General features: G+C 39.4%; 1 protein-coding gene across 4 annotated transcripts in view; it reads right to left on the bottom strand.

The window, feature by feature from the left end:
- Nucleotides 1-238: 238 nt before the first annotated feature.
- Nucleotides 239-26,693, bottom strand: part of LOC143960591 (uncharacterized) — a 184,352-nt gene continuing 157,897 nt past the window's right edge. For 3 of the 4 annotated variants that reach the window (XM_077469344.1, XM_077469342.1, XM_077469345.1), the window contains 3 exons: nucleotides 26,629-26,673; nucleotides 19,777-19,863; nucleotides 239-2,252 (listed from right to left, as the gene is read on the bottom strand). In XM_077469344.1, the coding sequence (XP_077325470.1) occupies nucleotides 2,142-2,252; nucleotides 19,777-19,863; nucleotides 26,629-26,673 (243 nt within the window). In that variant the 3' untranslated portion in view covers nucleotides 239-2,141. Of the gene's footprint in view, nucleotides 2,253-11,468; nucleotides 11,572-19,776; nucleotides 19,864-26,628; nucleotides 26,674-26,693 lie in introns of all 4 variants that reach the window. The other variant, XM_077469343.1, reaches the window with a different exon arrangement.

Genomic DNA, 26,693 nt, shown 5'->3' with positions numbered 1-26,693 from the left:
TTTCCCATAACACCCTAAAAATTGCATAAAATAGAGGACACTCTCCCTATCTAACTTTATTAAAAAATAGTTTTTGCATTTGTACATATTTGCCTGTGAGTGTCCAGCGTATTGTGCCATTTGTTTGTCAATCCATTGACTATTTGTCTTAAAAGTCCACTGAAGGTTCCCATAAATTGAACCAAAGCAGATTTCACTATCACTAGTGTTGGTGGCGAATCACAAAATAACAACTACATTTAATAAAATATGGGGCTATATTGTAATACTGATAATAAATATAAATAATTATTTTCATATAAATTGTGAATAAAATAGCTTCTTCTTATGCTGAATTATTCTTCATTTTGCTCCATGTGTTGGTCTTCTGAAATATGGATGTCCATGTAGATAAACAGCTCTTAAATACAGCATTGCAGGAATGTAGCAACAAAGCAACAACATAATTTTAACATATTTTGCTTGTAAAATAACTTATTGAGCTTCCTTATGGATTATGGCAGAAGTTAAGGTAATGTTGTAAAACGGTATTCAGGCGTATCAATTTAGTAGAATTCAGTTTAGACAGAAGAGTAATCATCCAGTGGAGTAGGCAACATCTTCAGTACAACACTCTTGTGCAGCCATCTGTTTCCTTGGATAGGTGGTAGGTGCATGACATTAAAATACATTAAAATAACCCTGTCACAAGCTTTGGCAATCCAAATTGAGCCTATGATTACAAGGTGCATTATCATACGTTAACCCTAGTGAAAACAGCATGTCAAATGATAAGTAAATACAGAGATTAAAGCCAAATTTGAATGCATCTATGGGCAAGCTGGTTGTACTGAAGTGGATCTATCGTTCTACTTCTGTACAACAAGCCTGCTTGTTTTTTGTGAACGTTCACAACCGAAGGCTATAGCCAGCAGCAGTGCTCATTGTATTCTGATGGCAGCAAAACCTCCCACTGTCCGAATAAAATAACACAGTGGGAGGGATTCCCCCATCAACACTGATTGTGACTTTCTTTCCTTCACTCCGTGGTTGAAGGAAATACATTTGCCTAAGGGCCCTCTTCACACTGGTGCATTTTTGCTGCACTTTTACCTTGCTAAAATGCAAGAAAAACGCAAGAAAAATATTTCCCTTTAAATTCTATGAAATGCTTCACATAAGTGCACTGTGGGTGCAGAGCATTTTGAAAAGTCCTGCATGTTACATCTTCGGTGCACTTTTGAAAAACGCAGCAAAACACTGAAATTAATGGATAAAAAAATGAGTCAAAAATGCGATTGTGTTTTTGGTGCGCTTTTTAAGTCACATGTTCATGTTTCACAGGTGCATGCAGGGAGTCAGGCAACCAGGAAAAGCAGCGGAAATGCATGAAAATCACATCATAAATGCATATGTGTGTTTTAAAGGGCCCATAGGTAATTAACATTGTATGCACATCTTAACTTTAAAGACTCTAACCCTTCCTCCCTCCCAAGTTACCATTTTGATTCTTTCATTTGATTGATGGCCTCACTGTTAAAGCAGAACTTCAGGAAAAGGAATTTACGCTTGTCTGCCTCCTCCCGACCCTGGTTTTCGCCAGGTACATGCTCCCACTTCCGGTTGGATTGCCTTACAATTGAGCTGCAGGAGACCAGTTGTAGCACTGGAGGGATCCTGCTGGAGTGAGGATTAAGATAAGTAGTTTCTTCTATTTCCTCTACACTTAGACAACAAACAGTTAACCCTTGCAGTGTGTGTGTGTGTGTGTGTGTGTGTGTGTGGGGGGGGGGGGGGGTCACACTTTTATTTTTATGGAGTTGGGCTTTTAAAGTAGAACTATAGTCACACCTTTATGTAGATTTTGGGTTGGAACATCTCTTGGGTATTTACTACTTTATGTATACTCAATGAGGGAGATTAACCCTAATTTAATGTCCTGGTGACTCTTGTCACCTTAGAGAGATTTGCTCCCACTTCTCGCAGATGTTCTCGTTTTTCTCCACTCTATCCAAAGAAAAAATGGTTTGGCTGGAGGCCTACTTTAAGCCTCATTTCCATGTTATAAATATACCACATTGAAATCCTTTTGGCACTGATCTCTTTTTTTTTTTGCATTCCATTACTACTGCCACGTAGAACACAAATATTGTGAAGTTTCTTCATCTTCCATTGTGATTGGCTTCTCTGGAAACAGTTCTTTCTGCTGAATCTAAAAACCGTTGGAGTATATCAAGTTCAAAGAAAAATTTTTCCTGTACTTTTGCAGGTGTCTGGAATAAAAAAATGTATATTCAAATTTATATACATAGCACACTGTTATATCTTTAATTGTATGTTACTGTATAATCTCAATCATATTTTGAAAAGCTGTACACTGACCATAACTTTAGACTGATCACAATAAAAGCATTAATACAACACTGTCACTTAAAGGGGAACCAAACCCTCCTATCCTTTTCAGCCAAGGAAGCTGTTTCTGTCTGTAACTATGATGATGCTGCACATGTGATCAGTTATGACTCCCCCCATTTGATAGACAGTTTTTTAGTCCGCAGCCCCAAGGTATGATCGGTTCCAGCACCCATCGCCAGCGTCTGATTTACATGGTGCAGGAATACCTAGGGGCAAGGTCAGACTTGGACACCTTTCCCACTGAAAATCCTCTGGCTTACTGGGTCTTGAGGATGGATCACTGGCCAGAGCTTGCACAGTATGCAATTGAGCTACTGGCCTGTCCTGCATCCAGCGTTCTTTCGGAATGGACCTTCAGTGCTGCTGGTGGCTTTGTTACCGATCACAGGGTGCGCCTGTCCACCGAATAAGTTGATCAACTGACCTTCATCAAGATGAATCAGTCTTGGATCACCCACAGCTACCAAGCACCTGAAGCTGATGTAACAGAATAATTTTTTTTGAAATATCACATCCCTTCAAGACTGCCTATGCTGATGCTGAGTGACTGTTCTGTTATGTTGATTGTCTATCCTCTTCCTCCTCCGCTGGTATGTTGGAAGAACATTTCTGGTTCTGGTTGATGCCATCAGCCCAATTTTTCTGCCCCTGTTTAACAGGGGCGTTTAAGTACAATTTTTGATGCAATGCTTTGCAGCAGGGCTAATTCCTGAAATAAAACTAGAGTATATGGAAGAGGTTGCAGTGTGGTGGCACCAGCACCAGTGCCTAAGGCCCAATTTTTCTGCCCCTGTTTAACAGGGGCATTTAATTACAATTTTTGATGCAATGCTTTGCAGCAGGGCTAATTCCTGCAATAAAACTAGAGTATATGGCAGAGGTTGCAGTGTGGTGGCACCAGCAGCAGTGCCTAAGGCCAAATTTTCCTGCCCCTGTTTAACAGGGACATGTAATTACAATTCTTGATATAATATTTCACAGGAGGGCCCCTTCCTGTGCCCACCCAGAGTAACGGTGAGGACTTATAGTGTTGTGGCACCAGCACCACAACCACCAAAGGTCAATTTTTCTACCACTGTTCAACAATGGCATGTAATTACAATTCTTGATATAATCGTTCACAGCAGGGCGCTCCAGCGCCCACCAAGAGTCACTTTGAGGGCTTACAATGTTGTGGAAAAACCAACACCTTGTTCCGCCATTTCTGCAGAGCATATAGGGCGGGCCCCTACTTTCAAACATCCAATTTACAAACATCTCCTACTTGCAAACGGAAGGAGACAACAGCAAGTGAGATGAAAAAAGATGGACGACAAAACAAATTATACAGGGGTGATAACCCTTCCCTATGTTTTCCAAAAAGCTTAAAAATAGTTTTTTTGACTGGAGCTACACTTTAAAAATGTACCAGTTGAAAATTACAAACAGATTCAACTTAACACAACAAACCTACACAGTCCCTGTCTTGTTTGCACCGCCTGTATACTGCTGTTCTGAGTATATAGGGCCTGGGGGCCACACGCATTTCCTTTTTTTAATATGGGTACAGGGTTCCCCTTAATATGCGTACAAGACCCAAATAGGCTGGTAATGGGCAGGGAGGGCTACCCATGCCATTTTTCTCAACGATTTTCAACCATATTGCAGGAACCAGATATAACATTAAAACCGCAAGCAGTTTTAAATGGTGTTATTTCCGTTTAATGTCATTTTGTGCAGGGACTGTTCTAAACACGGGAAACACGTGGCACTTCACAGGCATACTACAGACACCCCCCAGGCACCATATTTAAAGGAATATTTCACGTTTTTTTTCACTTTAATCGTCATTAAAATCAGTGCTCCCGCCAAAACGGCCATTTTTAAAAACATTTTAGGCATTGACCCATGTCCCCTGGGGCAGGAGCCAGGTCCCCAAACCCTTTTTAGGACAGTATCTTGCATATTAGCCGTTAAAATTAGCACTTTTAATTTCAAACGTTCGAGTCCCATAGACTTCAATGGGGTTCTAAAGTTCGTTCGAATTTGGGGTCCGTTCGAAAGTTCTGGTGTGAAGCGAACCGGGGGGTGTTCGGCTCATCCCTACTGATAAAGGGATGTTGCTTTAAAGACAATGGGTAGAATGATTTTTTAATCCAAGGCAGAAATTTGAGGGGTAAAGGGGAGGATGTGCTTTACATAAAAAAACAATCCTTATTTTGAGCATGGTAGTGCCAGTCTATGACCCTTGAAATATGTGTGGCATAGTAATACAGTTTAAAATCAGGTAAGCCCATACCTCCTTCATTTTTTTGAACAAGTTATTGTGTTGAACTTTAATCACGTTTTTTTTTAATAAGCGCAGACAAATTGTCATTGAGCATATTGCAATCGTTTGAAAAAAGGTAGCTGGTGAAATTTCACTTGGCAAAGAATGCCCAATCATATGCAAAGTGAACTTTCTATTTGCCTTTAGTAAATAAACCCCAATATATATGTGTAAGGCTGTCCTATATATTCTTAAATTTAGGCACCCACAGCATCAATAAATTCTTTAGACATCTGAACATGCATGCTCAGCATTTCTTTTTCCATTAACAGCAAATCACAGTCAAACATTCATTTTCCTAATCCACCATCACCCATCACCAATTCAATTGCATTCCTCAAAACTGTTGCTCTCAACTGTCACTTCTCACAAGACATTCTTTAGAACACTTAAATATTCATATCCTATATATTTCTGCTTTAGAACACCTAAAGTTGGTGTGCCAATGTTTCATCTATTGTTACAAATTACTAGACATGTGCACACTGAAATATTTTCAGAATTTCGTTTTCGTCAGAAAAATAAAATTTAGTTACATGTCAAATCTTTTTTCTCTATGTTGAATAATCTTGGACTAATAGAGTTAGGTTAGGCACATTCAACCTTTTTTGCTATTTTCTCTATAATGTCTAATCTTTTCTCTCTATGTTGCATCTTTTCTCTCTATGTAGAATAATCTTGGACTAATAGAGCTAAGGTTAAGCACATTCGACCACAGGTTTGATGGACACAGATCATTGTTGTCAGTGTTATGTCAAATCTCCTATCTATATTGAACTATTGTTACAATGAAAACTAAAATAAAACATTTGTTTATGTCAGATCTTTCGGTTTTCAGATTCTGCACGTTCGTTATCGTTTGTTAAAATGATAATGAAAATACCCGAAATTCGGACGAAAATGCATTCGGACAAAAATGAATGTACATGTCTACAAATTACTGCATGTATTTTTTTATAGATTGTTTTTTTTTAAAAAGTACCAGTTTATCCCATGTCTGATCAGTTTTTGCTCATTTGTTAGAGCCTTTGGGACAATGATGACATTGTGAGAACATGTACACAGCAAGGTACGCAGTTGCAAAAGTATCTACGCCTCGATTTACTTCACCACATTGGAAGTTATGTATAAAAATTTGTTTAGTTAAATTAATTTGATCCGTTTATTTCATTTTCAGAATTAATTTTGTATATTTGTATTCGAATCGATTCAAATCGTTTTGCAATTCGAAAAGTTTTGGAATTCAAATCATTTTCAAATTCGAATCGTTTTCCAATTTCCAAAGAGAAAAAATATAATATAAAATAAAGGAATAGAATAAAAATATATAATAAAATAGAAAAGAATATAACAGAAAATAAAAGAATAGAATAGAATATAATAGAGTAAAAAAGAACAAAATAGGATACAAAATAAAAGAACAGAATAGAATGCAATAGAATAGAATAGAATAAAAAAAACATATAATTAAATATAAAGATTATAACCATCTTCGGAAATTCAAATAGAATTGTAAAGAATAGAATTAAAAAAACAATAAAATAGAAAAGAAATAATATAATAATTTTCCAAAAGTCAAATTGAATGAATTTGAATAGAATAGAAAAGAATAGAGTAGAATAGAAAATAACACAATAGTATAGAAAAAAACAACAGAATAGAATGGGATAGAATGAAAATAAAAAATTTTCTATTCTATTCTATTGTTTTTTTTATTGTATTGTTTTTCTATTTGTTTTTTCTATTATATGCTTTTCTTTTCTATTCTATTATTTTATTTTTTATTCTATTCTATTCTATTCTATTCTTTTCTATTCAATTATTCTATTAGAAATTCTAATTTTGGAAGATGGTTATATTCTTTCTATTCTATTCTGTTGTTTTTTCTATACTATTCTGTTATTTCCTATTCTATTCTAATCCATTCTTTTCTATTCTATTCAAATTTGAATTGATTCTATTTGAATTTTGGAAAATGGTTATATTCTTTCTATTCTATTCTATTTTTTTATTATTTTCTTTTCTATTCTATTATAGCTTATTCTATTTTTTATATTCTATTTGTTTCTTATATATTCAAATTCAAATTTATTCTATTTGAAATGAGAATTTCAGAAGATGGTTATATTATTTCTACATTATTCTAGTCTATTTGTTTCTATTATATTCTAGTCTATTCTGTTCTTTTATTTGCTATTCTATTTTGTTCTGTTTTACTCTATTATAGTCTATTATTTTATTTTCTGTTATATTCTTTTCTATTCTATTATTTTTTTACTGTTTGTTTATTGAATTTTTTAAAGCATACAACAACAATTGTACATTTCAAAAGTGATAGCAAAAAGAAGGTATAACAATATGCATAAATGCAACAGATGAAAGGTAATATAAGGAAACACAATGATAAAACATCATGGTACAAGTGATATCACTGTGAATGTGAAATCAAGAAAAAACTGAACAGGAGCTATTTTATACTGAGCAATGTGATGTGCACATAAGTTATAGTGTTATGGAACTGGAGGTAATGTCTCAGTATTATATTCAGAAACATCCAATTTGCCTCAAATTTTGTCAAATCTTGGCAGGGGGTCGTCTATCACAGCAGTCATGCTCTCCATTCTGCATATATTGGCTATGGCTGAGAGAAACTGCATAAAAGTAAGAGGAGAGGTAGACAGTCAACATTGAGGTATGGCATGTTTGGCCGCCAGTAAAATAAAAGCCATCAATCTTCTAGTAGCTTTGGGTGTATCTGGGAGTGGGAGGTCTAAAATAAGATGGCAGGGGTTTAAGGGAATAGTTATATCTAGGACCTTTTCCAGGAGGTTATGAACTTGTGTCCTGAAGGGTATAAGTGCAGTGCATTCCCAAAATATATGATAATGGGTACCTAAGGATAAACCACATCTCCAACATTGCCCAGATGATGTCAGCTTTCAAGCAAGTAAAAAGTCTGGAGTCCTATACCAGAACATAAGTATTTTGTAAATAGTCTTTCTCTGTGCCACAAACTGTGAAACTTTATATTTTCCCCCATTCACCTAGGGATATAGGTCGTTGCAGAATAGGAGACCATTTCCTCATGTATGCATGACTTTTTTTCAGTCGGGGGGGGGGGGGGGGGGGTGCATGTAGGATATTATAGATAGATGAGATCAGGTTGGGTTCATAAGGGCCTTTTAAGCATAACAGTTCAAATTCAGTTGGCATGTCTAAAGTCATATGAGGGTTTTTGGTGGCAAAAAAAAAGATTAATTTGTAAAAAAGAGTAAAAGAGATATTGGGATTTAATGTTTGGATTGTAGGTCAGAGAAGGAGAGGAGTTTACGTGTCACTGGATGTACCAAGTGGCATAACGGAAATATACCAGCTTGGGTACATGGTAACATAGGGTTATAGGATAAACTGTCTGGGATTTCTGGGTTGAATATAATGGTCACAAGGGGCAAGCATGGAGAAGAGAGAGAGTATCTACCCGAGCAACGTTTCCAAATCAGAAGTGTGAATAACATCAAGTTCAAACATACACTTTCGCAGTTGAGAGATGGATTTGTCAGAGGATGGCCATAACATGCAGCGACAAAGGGGTGTGGCTTTAATTTTTTGGACCAGAATTCTATGAGGCATGTTAGCATATTCATAATTTTTTTGCCTGGTCCATAACAAGGACTTAGAGATTGTGCTTAAATCTTGTGATTTAATACAGTTACAAAGAGAGACTACAGCATGGAGACAATCCACAGTTGGGACGTTGAGTATTAGTTTCTCCTCTGCAGACAGTTGGGTAAAAAGAGAAGAGCATTGGAGGGTAGATTCACGCTTTAGGCGAGATCCAGAGGAAATACATTCACCTCTGAAAAAGCCTTATGTTCTTCCCACAGAGTGGAGGTCCCAGATACCGTACCCTCATTGGGTTGAAATAATTTGTTAAGTTCTTGTTGCAAGTGAAGCTTGACATCAGGAATATTCAGGAGGGATTCATTAAGGCGCAAGTGAAATTTTTTGGGGGTCGGAGCAGATAGGAGAAGGTCAAGTACTATGGGTTCGTGATCTGACCAAGTAATCGGGTTTATGTCAGAATTAACTACATGCATCAGTAAGGGTGCAGAGACAAAGAAGTGGTCAAGTCTCATATATAGTTTGTGAGGCGGGGAGTAAAACGTAAATTTTTTGTCAGTTGGGTGCTTCACCCTCCATGTATCAAACATATTACGATCTCGGATAAGTTTTTGAAATGAGAAAGAATGTTTTTGTACTTGGAGAGATGTTGTAGTTTGAAATAGGGCAAATCTATCATTGGTCAGAGACATGCACAGATTAAAATGTCCACTCATGATCATGAAGGATTGCGAGAAAGATTAAATTTTATCAAAAACCTCAAGGAATCCAATCTGCCCCGAATTGGGTGCATAAACATTAGCTAGGGTAAAGGAAGTATTCATGTGGTAACAGCTCAGGAGGACATAGTGGCCATGATGGTCTAGGTAAGATGATTTAATGCGTATGGAACAGGAGCATCTAATGACAATTGTTACTCCAGCTTTGCCGGAAGGGTGAGACGGTGGGAAAGGCAGAGGATTTGAACTCCTTCAATGCCAACCGGCGTTAATGAATGGAGTTAAACCTTTTACATTACATGAGATAATACTGACAGCCATGACTAGGTCGTGGAGACATTGCAAGCGTTGTGTCAATAAACAGGAAAATGTGCTTAAACCATGTACAAAACACTAAAACCATTATAGTACAGATAGCGAAAAAGGGTAGAAGTTTTGCTGTTGGATCACAATAGGTAAAATAAAAATAGGATCAAAATCAAAACCAAAAAGATAATATAATAAAAAAACAAAAACCATTTAGGTATAAGGCCTGAGGAGAGCGTGCACCTCAAGAGTCCATGGCCAGTTCCCAAGACCAAGGAGAGGGAACCATGACAGCCCATAAGGTCCAACTCACAGGCCTTGTCCTGTTAATAGCTTGTGGAAGAAACAAACAGGAAACATCCAAACGGGTAACAGTTTAACAGGCATCAACAAAGGTGGTGATCCCAAAACAAAGAAAGAGGGGGGTTCAGACTCTTGAGCCAGAGTTTTAAGACACACAGGTGGGAACAGAGACATCTATGAAGAGATAAAGTAGTAAGGCATTCAGAAGATGATGCTCAGGTGCTCCTCTGGATGTTTCAGCTTGTTGGGGAGTGGAGAAAGCTTTCTACGATCTCTGTGGGCTAGGGTCTAGATCTTCCCAGGAGTGGAGAGCGGTCTGGGAGCTGGAGCGGGAATCTGAAGGTCTTTTTCAGGGATAGGTGGAAGACCTAAGTTCACTGACACTGAGAGGCAGAATGGAAAGCCCCTACGGTATGGAACCTGGTGGGCTTGCAGATGTGCAGTGACAGGACGTAAGTTGCGCCATTTCGCCAGGGTAATAGGTGACAAGTCACTGAAGATTTGAATTTTTGCACCTTTAAATTCAACCCGTGTTTTATTGCAAATGGTGATGGTGAGAGTTTCTTTGCTTTCATAAAAGGAGAAACGAACAATGATGTCTCTGGGGTTGACACCATGAGGAGGCTTAGGAGCCAGAGATCTGTGAGCTCTATCTAGGAGCCAATAAATATCAGCAATATGGGGTGTCACAGTAACAAACAGTGCAAGGAGATATTAATGTATTTCTTTATCTGCAATGGATTCAGAGACCCCCCAAATCCGCAGGTTCTGGCGGTGTTCCTTATTTTCCAGATCCTCCAGTTGCATTTGCAATTGGGATGCTGTATTTTTAGGAGTAGTGGTTTCTTCCTCCAAAACATGGACATACTGCACCATGTCATCAAATTTTGTTTTCAGTGTGTCTGTGCATTCCCTTCAGTTGATCAATTTCCCCCCTGAGCTCATGTGCTATCTTCCCCACCTCCTTGGCGATGTTCTGGGTCAGACTCTGAAGCAGAGCCTGCAGCTTTGAATCCAAAACCTTCCATAGTCACCATTGTTGCTGAAGCTGGTTGTATGGGTGGTTGTGCTTTGTGCGAGGGCCATTCAGCGTAAAGAGAGGGATTGATGAGCGAGAGTGAGTTGGCTAATCCTCTGGACTACTTGAGACCGGTTATTGCGGCCTACACAGGTAACGATCCATGAACTGGGAAGGCTTAACGCGGCCTGTGATAAGTGCCTCTGGTAAATTTGCCTTTGATCACCAATCTTACCCCTGTCCCCATTCTTTCCTGGCCTGCTACTTGGACCATGTTCCTACTTACTACCAGGTCCAATATTTTGGCACTGCTGGCAACGTTTCTACTTGCACTGACATTCTGACCACAAAATCTGTCTGATTTTTTCCGACTGATTTTTGACCTGAACTGGTGTTGCATACACACAGTCGAACAAAGGTTTCAGAAAATCTGATCGTTCGGAACATGATGATGTTCGTTCGTTACAACGGGACTACATTGAGGCTAGTAGCCAATAGCTTTGGTCACGTAATTTGATCTGAGCATGTGTGGCACTTTGTCCGATCGGAATTCTCTACAAACGATCGGTCTGATCCGATTTTTTTTTTACAGACAATTTGAGATCCTGCTCTCAAATTTTTTCCATCAGAATTTCCGACAGAAAAAGTCGACAGAGCACACACACAATTGGATTTTACGAAATATAATCCGATCCGACCTTTTGCGTTGGAATTTCCAACCGTGTGTACAAGGCATAAGAAAAATAAATACGTTTTCATTTTTTTCCACATTTTCCAAAAACTTCTGGAAAAAATTTACCTTTCAAAAGACTCATTATGCCTCATAGATTATACGTTGGGGTGTTTTCTTTCCAAAATGGGGTCACTTTGTGGGCGTTTCCATTGTCCTGGTGCTCCAGGGCCTTCAAAAGTGTAATAGGTGGGATTAGATGGGTAATTTATGCTCCTAGAACACCTGAAGTTGCTACTTCAATGTTGGCCCTGTGTATGTGGCCAGGCTGTGTAAAAGTCTCACACATGTCATATCGCCATACTCAGCAGGAGTAGCAGAATATATTTTGGGATGTAATTTTTTCTATGTACATGCTATGTGTTGGAAATATCTTATAAATGGACAACTTTGTGTAAAAGATCAATCCTAGAGGCAGGCAAAAGATCAATCCAAGAGGCAGGCAAAAAACTTGGTCAAACAGTCCAGGGTCAGTTCCAGAGCAGGCAGAGGTAGGTACAGTTTAGCATTAGGCAGAAGCATGGTTGCATAACAGGCCAGGGTCAGTTCCGGAGAAGGCAGAAGTATGTTTAGCGTTTGACAGAAGCTTGGTCATATAACAGGCCAGGGTCGGTTCAGGAGAAGGCAGAGGTATGTTTAGCGTTAGGCAGAAGCTTGGTCATATAACAGGCCAGGGTCGGTTCTGGAGAAGGCAGAGGTATGTAAAGTTCAGTGCAGTGGCATAGGGGTGTGGAGGAAAATGACAGGAAATGAGAATTACGTTTACCATACTTCTCTAATAATGTAGAGAGGTATGGTAATGGCGGATACATTCACCTATATAGAGGCCTGGTTGGGAAAGACAATCGGGACAATAAAACGTGGTGTCTCTTCGAATTTCTCCTCTGGAGCACACCCAGCATTTCTTCTGATGTCGGTGGCCTGTTTCACGGGGGGATTTTGTCAGGAAAGTGGTGCTCATGGAGTCTGCTCACGGAATCAGAGCGAATAGTTGCTGGTGGGCTTTCAGGGTAGAAAATGGCGGAAATAACTTCTTCTTGGTAGTGCAGATAGGACACGGGGTTCTCTGTAGATTTTTGGTAAATAACATAAGTGTTATACATTGCCAAACTGAAAAAATAAATGGACACTTTTTTATACCAGTGGCGGGATTTTCTTGTGGGAAGGTAGGGTTCAATCATCTGATCGTTGAAGTCCACTCCCCCATAAGCAAATTATAGTTATAAACACAAGCTGGTTTCTGGATTGGGCCGCTTCTTCTGGAGACTTCCCCGTAGGTGTCATTATGGATTGTTGTGAGCATGTGGACATTTCCTCTGTCCCTCCACTTGACAGCCAATAGCTTCTGGTTCCGCAAAGATGCCGTCTCCCCTCATCGTAGCCTTTCATTGATGAGTTTTTGCAGGAAGCCCTTTCTATTGGCTCTTACTGTACCACATGCTGGGGTGTCTCTCCAGTGAAGATTGAGGAAGAGGGGCAAGCTAGTATAAAAATGATTCACATAAAGATGGTATCCCTTTCTAAGGAGTGGATAGACAATCTCCCAGACCACTCTTCCGCTGGCTCCGATTTACTCTGGACATTCAGGGGGATGCAGTTGGGAGTCCTTCCCTTCGTACACCAGGAAGGCGTAGATGTACCCAGTGGCTCAGTCACAAAGTTTGTACAGTTTAACCCCATATTGGGCTCTTTTGCTGGAGATGAACTGTTTGATGCCCAGCCTGCCTGAGAATTTTACAAGGGACTATAATATTCTGTTCTGGGGTATATAATTGGGGACATTTTTCAGAGAAATAATTTAGGAGTGGCCTAATTTTAAACAGTTTGTCAAAAGCTGGGTCATTTCGGGGAGGGCAATGGGTGTTGTCATTGTAGTGGAGGAACCGCATAATCATTAGGTATCTATACCAATAGGTGTACAATTGTCCCATAGTAAAAGTTAGGCCTAAGAAAATTTTTAATTCCTCTACGCTTAGTTCTCCCCACTCAAAGGGAAGGGCATAAATAGAGCCAGGGTTGCTTACTATGTGCTGCTGTGCGTAGAGGTTGCACTGGGCCACAATGGACGATAGTAAGTCTTCGGTGAAAATCAAATGAAAAAAATCAAGCATGGCAAAATCATCGGTGTTCACCTGGACACCTGGTAGGGTGGTGAAAGGGGGGATATTTGCTGCTCTGGAATTAGGAGGAAGCCACAGGGGGTTTCAAAGGGCATAGGGAAAGCTGGCATGGCCCCTATCCCTTTGGGGCTGAGATGACACCCTACTGGTGCCTGGCCTTTGTTGTAGTGGCTCTGCTCTCGAGGTGGACGGCTCTGCTCTCGAGGTGGATGGGTCTGCGCTGCTGGTAGTAGGCTGCTGCTCCACGCCAGAACACTTTCTTTTCATGGGCACACATTCCTCTTCCGATTCTGTATCAGACCCGCTGCTTGTAATGGGTTCATAGGCCGAGTCCGAATTGGACCAAGACTCAGAGAGCTCCCTGCTGCTCTCATTGGTCATACTTAGAAGCTGGTAGGCCTCCTCGCTAGTAAAAAATTTTTTGCCACACTGGTGGCTGGTGAGACTGCACTGCAGAGCACTGTGGTTGCACTAGTGTGGCTCTGGTGGCACTGATTGGCACAGAGGCCGCACTGGTGGGCACAGGCAGCACCGATGTGGCACTGCAGTGGTGCAGATGAACACTGATGGGCACAGGTGGCACTGATGGGCACAGGTGGCACTGGTGTGCACTGTAGTGGCACTGGTGTGGCTCTGGTGGCACTGGTGTGGCACAGAGGTGGCACAGGTGGTACAGATGACAGATGACATTGTTGTGGCACTATTGGGCACTGTTTGGGCACTGCTGGGAACTTATGGGCACTGGATAAAATTAAACTCCCTGTTTGGCACACGATTGCTCTCTTCTCCTCTCACGCTGCATCGGTGTGAGGAGAGGAGAGCGATGAACTTGTGATGACCCTGCCCGACTGTCTTTGTTGATATTTGTGTTTGCTCCATCATTGGACAGAGCGATCACATGGTAAAGGGCTGCTGTCATTGGCCCTTTACCGCGATCCATGTTGGGCCGGGTTCCATGAACCCGGCAAGCACGGATGTTCCCATGGGGTGCACAGGAACGATTCTCCAGGAGGATGTCATAGTATGCCCTCCCAGAGTTAACAAACCGCCCTGTAGCTGTCATTCAGCTATGGGCCGGTTAAGTGGTTAAAGGTGCCAAAATGTCAGCAGTACCTTGAAATTCCCTGACTACTCAGGAGTTCCATCGCTGTTGCCTATGGTTCCACATTCACATGGACAAAGTGTTTTTGTCTTGGTCGGGAGGAGATGACATCCAGTATTACGTTCTCAGGCAACATCCCCTGACTGAAGAGTGGTGGGATTACTCTGAACCCAATTATTAACTATGCTTGTATATGTGCTCTGTCATGGTGTAATGTTTTCCCTCTTTGTTTTTTTAAGCATACTGTGTATGTTCATGTTCTAAAGTTTGCAACATGTTTTAAGCTTCGTACCAGGTAGGTATAATGTTATATATGCCTTCTGTAATATATTATTTAAGTGTGTGGTTGAGGCCAGTTTCTCCCAAATTTGTGGTACCGCAGGCACAGGGACAGGCCAATGACAACAGGGAGAGAGTGTAAGCAAGAGTTGGTTTCCCTTTTAATGAGACCCCTCCCGTGGATGGTTGGTGGGTGGAGTCAGTACACTTTTATAAACTGTGGTGGGTGGAGCTCTAGTCAGATGGGAGTATCGGAACAGGTTACCTCTGACTTACATTATATAGGTTTGTGACCTAGGCAGGAGAGAGTTGTTTGTAATGTGCACCTTACTGTAAAGGCTAGTTTACAGATTAGGGTGGTTGTCACTTATATGCACAGCTTTTAGGCTAAATTTGGCACGGGGACACATTGGATGCCTTCAGCTGCCATTGTGCTTTTGCTGGGAATCCAGTGCATCCCTGTGCCTTTAAGGAGGAGTTTGCTCCCTCGAGGCAAATCTGCCCTTAATTTATCCAATGCTATATGTGTTCCAACTTGGAGACTCTCAAAACTATAAAGTTAGGGCCACAGGCCACAGTATACAGAGGAGCCTTGACAAGGCACTGTGGCTTTAACATATATTTGCAACTATGTCCAACTAAACCCTCTGTTTTTAGCATGAACTGTTAACCAGGGCTAATCTGTTTGTTTGTTTTTTGCAACCTAACTTGTAAGTGTGCTTGGAAATTTTCTGTTGTTGGTACTGGACAGGAGAGAGGGCCCTTCAAGGATGAACTTACAGGAGGCTTTGGATAAGGACCCACAGTAGCGTGTAGAGAGTAGTAGTAGTAGTAGTAGAGAGGGTGGGAGAATTGGCTGAACTTTCTTAGTTCTGAATTATCTGCACTGACATTAACTACTTGACCAGTTAGCACTTAAACCCCCTTCCTAACCAGACCAATTTTCAGCTTTCAGTTCTCTCACATTTTGAATGACAATTACTCAGTCATACAACACTGTACCCATATGAAGTTTGAGAGCTTTCTTTTGGTGGTATTTCATCACCCTTGGGTTTTTTATTTTTTGCGCTACAGAAGAAACAAGACTGAAAATTCTGTCAAAAAAATTCTTTGTTTCTGTTGTAAAATTTAGCAAATTAGCAATTTTTCTTCATAAATTTTGGCCAAAATTTATACTGCTACATATATTTGGTAAAAATAACCCAAATTGGTGTATATTATTTGGTCTGTGTGAAAGTTATAGAGTACACAAGCTATGGTGCCAATATCTGAAAATTGATCACACCTGAAGTACTGATGGCCTATCTAATTTCTTGAGACCCTAACATGCCAGAAAAGTACAAATACCCCCCAAATGACCCATTTTTGGAAAGAAGACATTCCAAGGGATTTAGAAAGATGCATGGTGAGTTTTTTGAAGTTTTCATTTTTTCCCATAATTCTTTGGAATATCAAGATTATTTTTTTATTTTTTCCACAAAATTATCATATTAGCAGGTTATTTCTCACACACAGCATATGCATACCATAAATTACACCCCAAAACACATTCTGCTATTACTTCCAAGTATGGAAATACCACATGTGTGAGACTTTTACACAGCGTGCACACATACACAGGCCCAACATGCAGGGAGCACCCAGGTCAATTCTGACATTTCTCTCCTACATGTAAAAATCATCATTTATTTGCTAGAAAATTACATATAACCCCAAAACATTATATATGTTTTTTTTTAACAAAGACCCTAGAGAATACAATGGCGGTTGTTGCAACTTTTTATCTTGCACTGTATTTACATAGCAATTTTTTGAACGTGTTTTTTTTGGAAAAAAATCAGTTTTGTGCTTTAAAAATCAAAACAGTAAAGTTAGCCCAATGTTTTTGCATAATGTGAAAGATGAAGTTTCGCAGAGTAAATAGATACCTAACATGTCACCCTTCAAAATTGCAAACGCTCGTGGAATGGCTCCAAACTTCATTACTTAAAAATCCCCATAGGTGACGCTTTAAATGTTTTCACTAGTTACATGTTTTGTGTTACAGAGGAGGTCTAGGGCCAAAATGATTGCTCTCGCTTTTTCAAGTCATGTGACATTGAACGCTGTCACGTAACATGTGACGCAACAGGTCAGGAGGAGGAGCCAGTGACGGCATTTAATGTGATTGTCAGCACAGCAGATCCTGTGTGGAGAGCGGTGTCAAAACTTCTGACTATTTTAACCAAAGTGCTTAGATATTACATAAATGTGAGTGGATTTAATTCATCTTCTAGACCTATGCAACTTGTATCATTGTGCAATAATGCGTTTTAATTTTTTTTTTCCATTTGAATCAATCATCATTCAAAAACGTGAATGGGAGTGGAACAGCAAGCAAGTTTAAAGGCACATGAGTGGACACTCTTTTTTGTAGGACTGATCCCGTTTATTAATCAGTGGGCATTTCACTGCATATTCACTATTTGTTTTTATTTATTTGAATTATTGTTTGTTCCCAGTACTAAATGAATTCTTAATATATACATATACATAGGGGTTGTTTGATCCCCATAATTTGGGTGTAATTATATATACTGGCAGCACTTTATAATTTCAAAAATTTATTTTTATTGTAGTTCACTATGGGTAAATATGGATTATCCCTTGAGTGGGTTGTTGATTTAAGCGCACCAATATATTTATATAATTTAACTTTAGAAAGACATTCATGCAGAAATCAAAAGTACAAAGAATTTTTGTATTAATGTTTGTACAAATATTTGTACGAGTGCTTCTTCTAAAAATCTACTAGTGCACAGCCAGTTTTGCCTGGGAAATTTTGGCAACATCTGTTCTACAGTCATGTGCTCGAGAATCATAGAATGTTGGTCTGGTCTAAAGGTCCTTTACCCTTAAAGACCTATTTTTCTTGGATTCTCCTGTGTCCTTTTGGTGTCCTAACACTCTCTCTCCCATGAGTTTACTGTATGGTGGGTCAGCGAACACTTTATGCATCCAAAAATGCCAGGCATCTGTTCACAACCCCACTATACTAAAATGACTCTACCCTAAGTGTGAAATGTCAGCCCACTCAGCAACTATGGCTCGCTAACTGCTCCTAGAGAGTAGGGGGTGTTGTTCTATAGTTTAAGTGAGTGCACATTTTGAGTTATCATTGCAGTGTTTTCCCTAGAGATTTGTAGATTCAAAACTTGAAAGGACTCTCACTGGCTTGATACAAATATTGTGTCCCTCCTATAACACTATCGATATACCGAACTATAGGCAAAACTTTTTTTTTTTTAATTTTAGATAGAGTAAGGGAGAGTTATAACCCATATCAGTTTTTTATTATTTTGCCATCTATGTCCCATTACAGAGATCTACCTTCACTTCCTGTCCCATTGCCAAAATGGAAAGTGTGAGGAAAAGGAAATCCCTGGAAATTAAGGGAATCTCTTGGGCCCCTCAGGTCACTAGAACTAGTGTCTCTATTGGAGGAGCGGAAATCTCTCTATCACATTTCTGGGGACAACTCAAAATTTTGAATTTTCTTTTACTTTCACTTTCATTTTCAATGATAATGGTAAACAGGACCAATCGAGAGGGTGAATCTCCCTAATAGGGGCACAGACCTCAATAGGTGTTCTAATCCATATCCACTCTATCCAAAAATGTTTTGCCTATAGTTATACTTTAAGGAATGCATTGTCATCCAACTCAAAGACTTGCATTTTGAAATAAAGCCATAAAGCATGATCCCTGTTCAGCACTACAAAGCAGGTATGAAAGCCTGCATTTGTAAAGACCAAATATGGCTTTCCCATGTACATATATAATTGCAAATTATACACAACAACAAAGCTCTAAAACATTAAAGTGATTGTAAATGTATGGATTAAGAAGATAAAAAAAACCTTCTGTGTGCAGCAGCCCCCACTAATACATACCTGAGCCCCATCTATATCCAGTGATGTTGCAGCAGTGTCCCAGCTGACCGGGACTCCCCTCCTCATCAACTGAGACAGCAGCACGGCACCATTGGCTCCCACTGCTGTCAATCATAGTCAGTAAGCCAAAGAGAAGAGAAAGGGGCTGGGGCCGGGCTGTGGCTCAATGTCTGAATGGACCAGGGAGCTCTGACTCAGCTCGGGTGCCCCCATAGCAATCTGCTTGTTGTAGGGGCACTCGACAGGAGGGAGGGGCCAGGAGCACCGAAGAGGGACCTGAGAAGAGGAGGATCTGGGCTGTTCTGTGCAAATCCACTGAACAGAGCAGGTAAGTATGACATGTTTTAACAAAAAAAAAAAACAAGACCTTACAATCACTTTAAAATATATTGATAATGTATTTTTACTTCAAGCTGATCTCTTGTTAATGCTTATCTAAAATAAAACAACATTGGAAATGCCATACATCTTCTTTACACTATTGAAATCCTAATCCTATTATATGTGTGTTGTGAATATGAACAACTGATTTGGTGTGCTTTATATGAAATAATAATCTTATAACTGTGCAATGCTGGTAAACAGAAATTCTAATCAACTTAGGGGCAAAGCCATAGCACAAATTCAGCTTTGTAGACAGGAGATTAGAAAAAAAGGAACTACCATGGTACTACCTGCCTGGAGTTTGCATTTTCTCCCTGTGCCTGTGTGGGTTTTCTTCCATACCCCAAAGACATGCTGGTAGGTAATTGGCGCCTGTTTAAATTGGCCCTAGTATGTGTATTTATGAATGCAAGTTAGGGACCTTATATTGTAAGCTCCTTGAGGGCAGTAACTGATGTGAATGTATATTACACTGTATATGTAAAGTACCTCATAAATTGACAGCGCTATATAAGTATCTATAAATAAATAAGTTAATAAAATACTGGAGCGTAACTTACCTTTCTCTTTTCACGTTTTAAACGGCTCAACTGACAATTTATTATTGCTGTTCCATTTAAATTCATATTCCTTTTGTAGTTACTGCACTGAAAAATAAAATAGACAGCAAAAAAAATAAATGAACTCCTGCTCATATGAATAGCACAAGAATGTGAATGCTCATGATAAATTCATATTTTATTTAGAAGCTTTCAGTTAGGTAGTAGAATACTGTTTATAATTCTGTGCTATAGCTAAAATTAACCAAGCTATCATAAAGAATTTTCACTAAATTATGACATTAAAACACCTGACTTACTAGAGGTTAGCTTGAAGTATATGTGTAACATCTATTTTTTTCTCCCTTTAGTCTGTTGAGTATATCAATAAATATGTTTTGTAATATCAGTTTGATAAAACAAATACCCATTGATCCTGCCAGAACTCAAATGAGCTCATAACATCTTGCGCTCAACCTCTGATGCAACGTTATTCGTTTTCATAGATATCCATTCTCTTTGTAGGCTACCCCCTCAATTTTAAATCAATAGACCTCTCAATTCCCTAGTGGTGGAAGCCTCCAAGTAATCATATGAGAGAAATCAACAGTGTGCTTTAATAATGTTGACATGTGCCCCATTGATTACGTTTTCATTATACTGTAGGTACAGGTAAACTTTGCAATTTAACATATTGCTTTAAGATATTTTTAAGGATTAAAATAATTAATTTATCTAACACATTTTGACAATATTGCTCCATTATTGCATATATCTGCTATCGATATAAATGCTTTGTTGGTCCAACAAAACTGGGGGGATTGAGACCTGGCGTGAAAGCTGGATTATTACATATTGGAGCCATAGAGTTATGCTGAAATATAAATTTATGGATTCTATTTAACCACTTCCCGATCGGCGCACGTTGATGTACGTCGACAGAATGGCACGGACAGGCATATTGGCGTACAGGTACGTCCAATTTTAAATGCCGCCCTGCCATCGCAAGCGTACCGGTCGGGATCCCCGTGGGTCCGGTCACGGGTCCCACGGACTCGATCGCCGCGGGCATACCCGCGATCGTCTCACGGGGCGGCTGAACTGGGACATGCCATTGTAAACAGCATCTACCCGTTCTGCCTAGCAACAAGTGACGCTGATCTCTGCTCCATGTGATTGGAGCAGAGATCAGTGTTCACTAAAAGAAAGCCCAGCCCCCAACAGTTAGTAACACGCCCCTAGGAACACTTAACCCCTACACTGACACCCACTGGTTAACCCCTTCACTGCCAGTGTCATTTACACGGGAATCACTGCATTTGTATAGCAGTGATTGCTGTATAAATGACAATGGTCCCAAAAATGTGTCAAAAATGTCCGATGTGTCCACCATAATGTCGCAGTCACAATAAAAATCGCTGATCGCCGCCATTACTAGTAAAAAAAAATGATTAATAAAAATGCCATAAAACTATCCCCTATTTTGTAAACGCTATAACTTTTGCGCAAACCAATCAATAATCGCTTATTGCAATTTTTTTTACCAAAAATATGCAGAAGAATACATATTGGCCTAAACTGAGGGAAAAAATGTTTTTTTATATATTTTTGGGGGATATTTATTATAACAAAAAGTAAAAAATAATGCGTTTTTTCAAAATTGTCGCTCTATTTTTGTTTATAGCGCAAAAAATAAAAACCGCAGCGGTGATCAAATACCAAAGCTCTATTTGTGGCAAAAAAAGGACGTCAATTTTGTTTGGGAGCCACGTCGCATGACAGCGCAATTGTCAGTTAAAGCGAAGTTCCAAATCACAAAAAGTGGTCTGATCTTTGGCCAGCAAAATGGTCTGGGGCTGATGTGGTTAACCTATCCCATAAACTCAAGGAAAATGAAATGGTTGGGCAAAGAATAGAGTAGTGGGATCTGTCCTTTGCTGATAGCCACATTGAGTAATTGGTTTCAGAAAATTAGGGATAAGAATCCAACTTCACCCAAGAGGGATTATATAATTGTTTATGATATTTTGCTAGTTGAGCTAATTGTACTGCTTGATAATATTTAGTCTGGCACTCTAAGCCCTCCATTTTGTTAAGCGTTCAGTGTATGTCTATTGACTCTGTTTCCTAAAAAATCGAGTAATTTCCTATGGAAAATAAAAGATTATTTGTTTGAATAGCTATTGGGATTGTCTGAAATAAGTATAATAATTGTAGTAGAGAGCTGGCTATCTTACCTGCATTATCAAAAGACACTCTGCAACATTGTTGCAACAAGACTCTTTCCCTCTAGTGTCAGCTAAGACTGTCACATCCTGTCAGCAGAGTGATTACCATCAGGCAGCAAAGCATAAAAGGAAGTGTAGTTCCAGGACTCAAGTTTAATATAGTTAAATCATTAAGATTTAACTACATGCAACAACAAAAGACCAACATGCTCTGAGGGCAGGAAAGGAGAGACTCCATTTGGATTTCAGACCTGAGGGAGAGATGCTGTCTCCTAGGTGATTTCACTGCAGATTTAGGCCTTCGTCGCCAATTGGGATATCCAGCCTAAGATAGGGGGATCCCAGGTGCACATCCAGGTGCACCTGTCCCAATGGTGAAGCATTCCAGTGTGAGATGTCCAGTCGGGTTGCCAGGAGAGCCTGCTGTTCCAGGACATTTGTTTGGGCCTTGACCGCGGGTTGGGTGAGAGGGCTTTTGCCCATTTTCAAGAAACAGGCACACTGTATACAGACATCATTGCTGTTAGTCATCTTTCTGGCACTTGTAGTGCCACAAGGCAAAAAGGATAAGGTCATCCATTTCCATGGACACTGTACACAGACACCATTGTCCTTTCAACTTGCTGAGAAAGATCCTGCCTTCTTTCACTTGATAATCAGGGCAGGAGTTTAAGTGCACCAACTAAAGTGGCTAGCTGAAGACACAAAGTTTTATCTTTTCTTCAAATGGACTGCTGCTACTAGTGTCATACGGACCCACACACACATATTCATGGCTCTGTGTATGCAGTGTGTGTGTGGGAAAGTTTATCTAGGAAGTTAAGCCATTACATGTTGATTTAAATAGTGTTTAAAGTTAGGACTGTGGTGTCAGGGACAGAAGAGAGAGACCAGAGAATAACTCCAAAAGCAGAGGCAAACTTACATGGCAAATAAATCACAATATGGCAATCCATATCAGATTGTTTACCTTTACTAAGGTTGGCTCTATGAGTCCAGGCAGAAGGAGGGCAGAGGAATGATCCTCTTTGTGTCAGGCCTCTCTCTCCTGTCCCCTGACACCACTGTCGGACTACAAGTGCCAGAAAGATGACTAACAGCAATAATGTCTGTATACAGTGTCCATTTAACTTTTTCTGTGGTGCAGTGTCCCTGTTTTCTGCAAATGGGCAAAAGCCCTCTCACCTTATCCTGCGGGCAAGGCCCACACTGGAACACTTCACCATTGGTGCGGGTGCACCTGGATGTGCACCTGGGATCCCCCTATCTCAGGCTGGATGTCCCGAATGGCGACAGAGGCCTAAATTGTGCTGTGAAATCACCTAGGAGACAGCATCTCTCCCTCAGTTCTGATCTCTTCTTCCATCTCATGCTGTCTGAATTCTCCTCAAGAAATCAAAATTTCCTGCCCTCAGAGCATGCTGGTCTTTTGTAGTTCCATACAGTTAAATTTCAATGTGAAACTTGAGCTCTGGAGCTACAATTCCCTTTATGCTTTGCTCCCTGATGGTAATCACTCTGCTGACAGGATGTGACACAGTGTCATAGCTGGCCCTAGAGGGAAACCGTCTAATTGCAATAAATTCCAGAAATCAAGGAAAATTGGTGTAATGCACTATATAATTTGGAATGGAAGTGATGGGAGAAGAGATGATCATTAAAATGTTGTCAGCAAAAACCTATGTTCGTGTCCCCTGCATAATTTGCCTTTGATATTCAGAGATTCCTTTATTTTATATAACTAGTGGCTCTAAAGCTAAAACGAATACTTTTGGAGACGATGGGCAACCCTGTCTAGTACCTCTATATATATATATATATATATATATATATATATATATATATATATATATATATATATATATATATATATATATATATATATATATATATATAGATAGATAGATAGATATATAGATCTATATACAGTATATAGCTCTATATATCTATATAAAAAGATTGGGATTGGTAACCCTTATCAGTTAGGGAAGTTTCAAATTTATTAGAGAAATAGGACAATAATTCAAATAATCCAAGGTCTTTACCTGGTTTTGGAATAACACGTATAAAGGCTTTGTTTTCATGTGGGGATAATATTGTATCATCTCTTAAACTATTGAAAAAAAGCACATAAGTAAGGGACGAGAAGGTCAGCATTTTTTTTATATATCCGTGAGCTGAAAAACTATCAGGGTCTGGTGCCTTAGTGATTCTAAAAGTTGGTCTTCTTCTTTTTGGGTCTCCTGCCAGCAGTCCTTTCTCCTCCCCCCTGCCTACTGCCCCCAATTACAAGCATCTTGCTATGGGAAAATTCACTCCCAAGCCGTGCTCCTGTGAATGGACATTGCCCATTAACACACAGAGTGCGCCCCCCATTCTCTCCTCATTGGCTTACTGGCTGTGATTGACAGCAGTGGGAGTGCTCCTGCTGCTGTGTGAGACAATGAGGAGAAAGAAACCCAGGAGAGCCGCTGCTCTCATTCACATCGCTGGATTGAGATGGGTTCGGGTAAGTATAAAAGGGGGCTGGGGGGAGGGGGCTGCATAGAATGCATTAGGGTAAAAAAACCTTCTGCCTTTAGAACCACTATAAATGGGCTAAGATAGTTTGTGGCTGGTATAACTTTTCTCTCTGTGAATTCTCCCTCTAATAAATCAAGATATTTCTTTGAGAGATGCGGTAGAGGGGGATCATAGATCAATTGTTCAGTTATTTGTACATGGAAAAAATGAGAAGGAGTATAAAGTTTAGAGTAAAAATGAAAAAATTCACATAAAATTAACTGTAGATTTTGAGTGACAGAGCCATTAGAAAGGTGTAATTTGTGGCGGGCCATGGTCAAAAGCAGCAAGTAAAATTTTCTGGCAAGTAAAGTACCATCTCAGGTATTTTTCAGCCTTTGTAGTGAGACTAAGATTTAAGAGAGTTTGTGCTGGTTCTATTTGAGGTATTCAGTTTCTGTTTGGGGTTTTCTTTTGTTTACAGATCAAATGTTTCCACCTTTCTTCCTGTTGAATGATGGCATTTATATGACACTGGGGTGGCTTTCTTTTGATTTATTACCTTGACAAAATTGTAGTTTCAATTTCCTTAAGAGTTACAGGCTAATTACGAAGTGCAGTATTGAGCCGCCATTGTGTCACTTGAGGTTTAGTCCAAATTTTTGGTATAGACAATTATACTGGAGATTGATCAGACCATGATATTTTAAGGATCTTGAAAGATGCTACGAAGGAAAGGGGTGAAACCAAAAGTGAAAGAGAATAAGTGGTCTACACGGGAATATGTCCCATGGGAATAAAAGGTATAGTCTCTAGTATTAGGATTACAGGATTGAGATATCAATTAATTAATTTTGGTGTAATAAATTAGCAATTTTTTGCTTTGTTTAAAGGGAGGGGGGGGGGTGTGTTTCATTATTGTCTTATTAGGGTTGGATTTATCTATATTTGATCAATAGGTATAATACTATCACCTCCCAAAATTACATGACCCAACAATTTAGGTAATAAGGAGTTCAGCAGGTTGTGGAAGAATTAGGGGCATAATAACATACTAAAGTAATGGTGTGTTTGTTAGTTGTCCCTGTTACTAAAATATATGTCCTTTCTTTATGTCTAATAATAGTTTGTAAAGTAAATGAGACAAATTGCTACACCTCTCTTCTTTTCAACGCCATTAGCGAGATGAAAAGTGGGAAATTTATTATGATGATACTTAAAGGCTATTATTGCAGGGGGAACTACTTTTACTTGGGGGAGCTATTGTTGCTGGTTGCATGGGATCCATTTTACTGCTTTTCTTATTATAAATACAAAGTTCCCTACAGATTGCTTAGATAAAAGAGCTAGTACTGTGAGGTGGATAGGGGGCAGAGACAAAGGAAAAGAGGAGAGTTCCTGTATCCATTATTTCATTTTGAAGTATGAATTGTAACAGGTTATCATTGCGATACATTTACAGTGCCTTGAAAAAGTATTCATAGCCCTTGAAATGTTCCACATTTTGTCATGTTACAACCAAAAACGTAAATGTATTTTATTGTGATTTTGGGATTGCCGATTGGCAAATGACCCTCGGGCATGTTAGTTCTGCGCGCTGCTAGGATTACCACTAATATATTATAGCACCATTATACATGAGTACCATACACTCTATACCTGTGGATGTTCATCCAAGTGCTATCCTTATCATTTAGTATCTCCACCGAAGTGGGCAATTTCACCAGCTTTAAATGCTGGTCAGTTGCTTCCCCCAGGTCTAATATTGTTTTCAATACTTACACTGATACCGATCTGTCTGTCTTTAATGCCTCCCCCAGTCGCCGGGGGAGACCTTCTTGGGGTCTTTTAGGCGTTGTGTTGGTACACCATTGGGGACGTATATTTTTCCTGAAGAAGCTCACTTAGAGCGAAACTAGTAGAAATACATCCCCACTTGTACTAGCTTATATGTTGTGAAATGATTTTATTGTTTAAATAAATTTTGTCTGCATTTTACTTGTGTTATATTACTTTGTTATTTACATTTTCATATGTACCGTGAAAACCAAGATTAGATACACCATTTCCGCATCAAAATACCCCTGGAATTTATTTTGAAATGTTGACATTACATTTATCTGGTGTATTTTGTATCACATACCTTTCTTGATTGTGTTTTATCTCCAAACATTCCTTTGCAAACTTTCTGTAAAGGTAGATGACAGC

This window comes from Lithobates pipiens, unplaced genomic scaffold (genome assembly GCF_037356315.1).
Source record: "Lithobates pipiens isolate NorthernLeopardFrog02 unplaced genomic scaffold, aLitPip1_a1.2 Scaffold_8, whole genome shotgun sequence".
Lineage (NCBI taxonomy): Eukaryota > Metazoa > Chordata > Amphibia > Anura > Ranidae > Lithobates > Lithobates pipiens.
This window is presented reverse-complemented; position numbering and strand designations above follow the sequence as displayed.